At 44.8% G+C, this 7,124-nt stretch overlaps 1 protein-coding gene across 2 annotated transcripts in view; it reads left to right on the top strand.

The window, feature by feature from the left end:
* The first annotated feature begins 2,091 nt into the window (after window positions 1–2,091).
* Window positions 2,092–7,124, top strand: part of tab3 (TGF-beta activated kinase 1 (MAP3K7) binding protein 3) — an 8,399-nt gene continuing 3,366 nt past the window's right edge. Inside the window, exons 1-6 of one of the 2 annotated variants that reach the window (XR_008831236.1) lie at window positions 2,092–2,304; window positions 2,942–3,101; window positions 3,300–4,566; window positions 5,491–5,651; window positions 6,063–6,156; window positions 6,240–6,408. Coding sequence is in view for 1 of the 2 variants with exons in the window: in XM_056411228.1 (XP_056267203.1) it covers window positions 3,000–3,101; window positions 3,300–4,566; window positions 5,491–5,651; window positions 6,063–6,156 (1,624 nt within the window). In the remaining variant the exon portion in view is untranslated. The remainder of the gene's footprint in view (window positions 2,305–2,941; window positions 3,102–3,299; window positions 4,567–5,490; window positions 5,652–6,062; window positions 6,157–6,239; window positions 6,409–7,124) is intronic. The other variant, XM_056411228.1, reaches the window with a different exon arrangement.

Raw genomic sequence — 7,124 nt, 5'->3', positions numbered from 1 at the left:
TCTTTTAACTCAAACAAAACTGACATTATTCTCTTGAAAGACATGCAAACTACAGCATGTAACATTTGTTTTAATTTAGATATCTCTGTGTCTCCTGCATCAGAATATATTTAAACAGTTTCTCTTTTGAACTAAACAAGCAGTGAATAAAACTCATAATTTCCCAGCAGTGACTGCTGAATAGTTGTTTGACAGAACAGGTGCCACAGGTGTAGACAGAGCACACCACACTACACCTGTTCTTCAATCAGAGGATCGGTGATTCGATCCCCGGCTCGGCCAGCCCATGTCAATGTGTCCTTGAGGAAGACACTTAAACCCCTAATTGCTTCCCGTAGCTGTGTCTATGGTGTATGAATGTAAGTCGCTTTGGATTAAAGCGTCAGCTAAATAAAATGTAATGTACAAAGCTGCTTTTAGGACACAAAGAGAGACATTTTAAGTGAGGGGGACATTTTTTGCAGAAGACAGTCAAAGTAATCCAAAGTGTAAATTCTAAATTGTTCCAATAACCTGCATGTGTCCTTCCACTGGGCATTATTCAAAACCCTTATGTCAGCCCTCAGCTGACAGGCTTTGGCATAAGCAAGACATAACGTTGCATGAATGGCATGTTGAGAACCCTAAACCACAGAGAGACAGTGCTGGTATCCACGACTGACCACAGCCCCTTAACCACACCAACCACTGCATTATAAAATAAATAATTGTGCACCACTCAACAATTGGTCACATGCTCTGGCCTCAAATATATATGTTTACATTCTTGCCTTAATCTGCTGAGATCAAGAGGGAAGATGCTTGTGTTTCCCCTCCTTAACTGTTATTAAATGTTAATTTTTCTTTCGAGAGACCCATCCCACTTCCTTCCGATTATTGCTGCTGAAGCGCGAGTGCTTGTGAAGAATTCATGGATCACTTACTGCCCCCTAGTGAACATAATTACCGTGATTTTTTTGTTTATGTTGGGGTTCCAGAACCAATTATCAAGTCATGCAAAATGAATCTAGATCGGTTCACTGATCTCTTCTCAAGCAGGGTCGAAACTCACACAAGCATGTTGAATATGAAATATGATATTATTAGAGACACACGCAGCAAGATGAACCTTATGGATTAGGAATGTTAGGAAGCTGAGAGCTCATCCACCTCCAGAAGAACAATTTAGAGAAGAAAAACAAAATTGAGAGCTGATTGTATTATGGAATTCCAGCCCATTATAAATGGAGTAGCAAATAGTGTTCTTGGTCAAGGATTTGCATCTTATGGATATACTTGTATAACATGTGATAGTTGTCTTCTATAGCTTGTTTATGATATTTGATTTTAAATTATCTAAATTAATGAGTCATTTGTCTTATTTCAACTGAAAAAAATGTAATAGCACCCTAGCTTCAATGATGTGTGAGCTCCAACAGAGCGTAACCTATTTTTTAAAGAAAAATCTCTTTACTATTGAGGAGATTAAAAACTGAATTAAATTGATCTCTTCTAAAAACACTTTTATCAGAGAGCTGATCTTTGATTTGACTTCACTTCTTTGATCTTGCTTAAATTGTCTTTTTATTTATTGTATAGAATGTCTTTGATATTTCTTATTCTGTTCTCACAAATCACGGTTTTATTTTTGACAGATTGGTTGTTATCTGTTATATCAAAATGTTACCATTTTATAAGTTGTCGATTTCATTTTTTGTTCTGACTTTTGTGAGGAACTTTGAAACTTGTGAAGTGCTATAAATAAAACATGTCATTATCATTTCAATGTTGAATGTGTGGCATGTACACCCATTTTTCATTCATGATGCTTCGTGGCATTTGTATTATTATTAACATGGCATATTAGGCTATATCATAATTATAATACAGTTTCATAACATTCATTCATGGGGAACTGCTATAGGCTAAATATACATAAGAGCTCAAGTTTATTGCAATTTTTCTAGGGAACAAGTGTTGCTTTTCAGTAGCATTGAGTGAAAACTGTGTGAATTTCAGCCCATAGATATAACATAGATATTAGAAGGTGTAGCTCATAAATCATCGTCGGGCCACGGCATGCAGACATGCGCACCACTGACAGCGTCGCTCGAGCCGATTTAAACAACTTCCTGGTCCGGGAACATCTGACATTATCGCGACAGTCTGTTCGTATGCAGCTCAGCGACAAGGGGCCTGGCGCTGGAATGCGAAACCATAACTTATTCAGTCAAAACAAATCGTTGTCGACCCTCAGCGTACCGTTTCAGAAACACCAGAGGACTCCGCTTTCGTCCGAGTCATGAGGGAGACTCCCGACGTACGGTGAGTTCTTATAAAGCTACCAGTGGGCTAGCGCTAACTTTAGCGGGGTGAGCTAGCTAATCCATCAACACTAGTGACAGCTGACCAGCGAAGCGTTAGCACTGCGAGCTGGCGGGCGGTTGATGAGTTGAGCTGATCTCGTTTTAAATGCGTGACTTTTTAGCTGCGGGTAACGAGGGCAATGTTTCCTGTCGCAGCCGCACGGCAGTCCGCTGTGGACGTGTGTTTGAGTGAGCGCGGAGGCTAACAGATGCTCAGGACGAGCCTGCTAGCTGGCGATGGCATGTCGTCGTTGCTTGGTGCAACCGGCTGGCTAAACAAATAACAACAGACTGGCCGGCACCGTGCTGGCGCTCCTGTGCTCATGTGAATACATGCCAGTGACGCTGTGCTCTCTATGTGATCGTCGGGTTTATGTTCGAGATGGTTCACCTCTCCTGGTCGATGCATTATGCTCTCTTTGAAAACTCATGTTGACATGCCTCACATTGACTTTTACATGGCTTTCATGTGTCCGCTGTAATCACTGGTGACACATCGGGTCTGCGACGGACTCTGCTCATGGGATTATTTCGAGCACTCCCTGGACTTTTTTGAGTTTTCACCTCGGTTGTGTCTGTCGTCTGTGCATCTTCAGGGTATGAGACGAGACCAGTTGTTTCAGCATCTGCAGCTTTGGGCTCATTGACTCTGTGATGGCGCAGGGAGGCTGTCAGCTGGACTACCACATCCTGCAGGACCTCAAGCAGCGTTTCCCAGAGATCCCAGAGGGTGTAGTTTCACAGTGCCTTCTACAGGTACACACACGCACACACTGTTTGTATGCTCAGAAAAGCCGTCGTAAAAGAGTGGTGTCACATTTTGCAGGGTTCACTTTGTTGGAAGAAGGTATTATGTGTGCACTACCTGATGACCAACCTCTACCAATATCCATTTCTGATGCAGCCATATGATCCTCACTGCATGACTGACGATGTTCTCTGTTGCCTTCTCAGAACAACAACAACCTGGATCTTTGCTGTCACCTGCTGGCTCAGGAGAGTAACAGATACCTGTATGGAGAGTTCCATCACAGTCCAGAGGAAGTGCGACTTGGTCGAAACCACATGCTACACATTAGCCTAGGATACCCGGGCTCGGAGGCAGGCAAGGCAAATGAAGGAGCAGCAGCAGGAGGAGGAGGAGGAGGGCGCTCCCTTGTGCACAGCAACAGTGACAGTCACATCGAACCCCAGCGGACCAGCTATCCTGAGTCTCTGTCGGCCCCCGCCACCATGGCCCCCTCTGTGGGTTACAATCCTTTCTTCATGAACGATCAGAGCCGCTCGGCTAGCACTCCCACTCCTCCACCCACAATGCAGGGCATATCTCCCACATACTCCCCTGTCCCACGTTACACGATGAACCCTATAACAGTCACACTTTCGCAAAGTAGTATACCCAATGTCCCGCAAGCTCTGCAGATTCCCCCTGGGCACTACGCGAACAGCACCAACGCCACCTTGTTTATCCGACCCTCACCTTCCCAGAGCCCACAGCCAGCACCCTGGTCCTCCTCAGGGGTGCCTGTGTATCAGCATCAGCAGTCCCCCTACAATACTCCCACATACGGCTCGCCTTACAGCTCCCCACAGCATCAGGTCCAGCCCCAACCCCAACCCCAACCACAGCCCCAACCCCAGCACCAGCAATATGTCTTCCTCCCTATTAGCTCCCCAGCCCTTCCCAACATGCCCTACCATCACCAGCAACAGCCTGCTGTGTACAGGCCCTACCATACAAAAAACTCCCTGAAGAACCAGATAGAGATTACCCTGGAGGGTCCACGACCTCGCAGCAACTCCCCTGTGCACACCCCCCACCCCCAGGGAGCGCTTTACATGGCCACCAGCCCTTCGCCCAGCTCCCCTTCGAGGGGCATCGCTATGACTGGACCTTCGGGGCCGGCATCCTTCCACCCTGGGATGTACCTGCAGCATCAGGGCCCGACAAGGCCTCGGCCCGCCTCCTCTCCTCAACCGGGCCAGTCAGCGTACACCTTCAAAATCAAAGTGTCCCCAGGTGGCCAGGCCCAGAGGCCACTCAGCTCACCTCCTGTGGCCGAAGCGGAGTCTCTTCTCAACATAGTAGACCAAGGGGAACACAACGCTGCCCCTGCACCCATCCTGCCCATCTCTGCTCTGCCTGGGAACATTGTCAGTCAGTTTCAACACATGCCCCGACGGTCGAGCTCAGGCTCTGATGATTATGCCTACACACAAGGTAGGATACTTGTGTTTTTTTCTATGTATTACTTTGCAATTTTCTGTCACTGGTGTTTTTCAGCTGGAGTTGATGTGGTGTTTTGGGGCTGTGTTTTCTAAAATACACGAATACTAGACCAAAGCCTGTAGCCTGAGAGTAGCTGACTTCATCTTCGAAGACTTTCGACTGGTTTATTAGTTGCTTGTCATACTCGTATCTCTGTGTGTACAGTCACCAATAAGATATAAAAAGAATAGTAAAATTTTTATATTCACCGTACTGATTCCACATACAGAAAATCAGTTCACACAGTTTCACATATATATATATATATATTTTCATTCAAGTTATAGCTAATTTAATATTTTGGATGGTATGAGAGATGAAGAGCCACCTTCTTATTCATAGATGTGCTCTATCTTTGTGGCCTTTCTATGGATATCTGTTGCTACTGTAATTGTCAGCAGTCCTCATATCTTGTTTTTCATGTCTTTTTGTTTAGAAATTATTATATTTTAAAAATATTAATGTATATTTTAGTGATAAATTGCTCGGGTTGCAAAGGGTCTGATTTTGTGTTTAGCTGCGCTCTTGTTTGCATCAATTTCCGATTGTATTTGGGTATTTCTTCCCAGATGTGTAGATTATGTAGTTTGTGGGACTGCTTTGTGTCCATTTATCATCCTTTTGAACAGTTTTTGTAGTCTTGCTCTACATACTGACAAACTGGTCGTCAAACTTCTTTTAAAAGTTGAAGGAGAGCAAGCTGGGCGTTTTTTACTTCACAAAACGTTCTGTTTGTTTAATGATATGTTTATATTAGATTGTTCAGTTTAGATTGTTTGGTATGGAGTGGAAATGGAGAACTTAAGTGAAAGAAGGTTTTGTAGAACATTTTATGTGTTTTCTTGAATCTCAATCATTTTGTGTGTTCCCCTCCAGCTCTCCTGCTCCACCAGCGGGCCAGGATGGAGCGTCTCATGAAGGAGCTGCTGATGGAGAGGCAGAAACTAGACCACCTGAAGGCCGACGTCAACAACATGGAATATGACGCCCTTCAAAGACGCTTTCGAAGAGTCAACTCCACCAGTCTAATTCCCAGAGTAAGGACTGGACATGATTATTGTCTTCTTTACAAATTAATAACTCCACAAATCTTCTACTTTTTCACATGCTCACAAAAGGTGACGTCCAAGAATAGCCTGTGAAGTTATTATTCTTTTGCAAGTTCAGTCGAGTATAGCAGCTACATTGCTACTCACTGACGGGGTTTGAACCAGGCTGTGGACTTAGTCATGTGCTGTTCATAAAAGATGAAAATAAACGTGACTTAATCCTGTATTCCAGGTACAGCTGAAATGCTTCAATAAGACTAATTGCTGTATTGTATCATATGTATGAAGTGATGTTTAAAATAATTTCTTCCCAGTAAGAAGTTTGAAAAGAGTGATGGGGAATATTTGGGAGTTTTTTTTGTCTAATCTAACTGGGTTGTGTGTTTGCACCGTCTGCAGCCTGACGAGATGACCCGATTGCGGACTCTGAACAGACAGCTTCAGATTGATATCGACTGTACCCTGAAGGAGACGGATCTACTGCAGTCTAGAGGTATACATACACACATGCCAACACACACCCATGCACATTGCTACACATAAACCTTTGAAGTGTTTCTCTGATTTATCTGAAAGCATTGATCTTGAAAGAGCCAAGCCCAGAAGCAGACAGAGTTGGGTCCAAAGTGATGGACGAGGCTCCGTCACACTGCATACAGATGCAGCGTTCTAAAATGACCTACTGGTCCGTGACAGGACCCAGGCCCATCCAAGGTTGCCCCTCATTGAGCACAGTGTTCGGCTGGTACGTGATCCTTGTTGATTACGTAATTGATAACAGCATTGCCTCAATATGCCCCTAATCACTGTGTGGAAATGAGTTGCAGTGCTTTATATTTACCAGGAGTGGTGTATTTGGAAGCTGAAACGGTCTTAACGTGGCAGCGGGCTGAAGATCATGGCCAGTTTGCTTGAAATCGGTGTCACTGAACACTTATCTCGTGGGCCTCCTGGAAATTTCGTGGAACTTTGTTTCAGACTTCCAAATGCCTTTTGGCGAACACTGGCCGAGACGTCATGCATGCAAGTTCTTAACACTGGCTTTCTCTTTGCCACTCTTCCATAACAGGGCTCCAGACTGCGACCAAATGGTCGCATTTTGCGCCTAAAATTATACACAGTGCGAGTAAATTTTTCATCAACTCGCGCATGCGCGACCAGTAAATTAGCAGATTTCTTTTGACCACAGTTATAGGCTAATGTGTGAAAAGAGGCGCATCGCAACGGAGACGATGCGCCCGGCGAGGGCCGCAGAGTGAGAGGTCCACGAGGGGATCCTCACCACCGAGCGGCGTCCCCGTCCCCCGAGTTGAATCTCTGGGTCAACTCAGCCGACTCTCACGGTAAACGCATTCGATCGGGAGCGCGCGAGGGTTTTGATAAAGTTAGCGGAAGGATTTAAGTGACAACATCCGGTTTTGCAAAGTTAGCGGAAAGAACCACGTGAAACAACATCCGTTT

The sequence above is a fragment of the Pseudoliparis swirei genome, unplaced genomic scaffold (genome assembly GCF_029220125.1).
Source record: "Pseudoliparis swirei isolate HS2019 ecotype Mariana Trench unplaced genomic scaffold, NWPU_hadal_v1 hadal_168, whole genome shotgun sequence".
Taxonomy (NCBI): Eukaryota; Metazoa; Chordata; class Actinopteri; order Perciformes; family Liparidae; genus Pseudoliparis; species Pseudoliparis swirei.
Note: the sequence above shows the minus strand (reverse complement) of the source record. Positions and strands in the feature narration are given on the sequence as shown.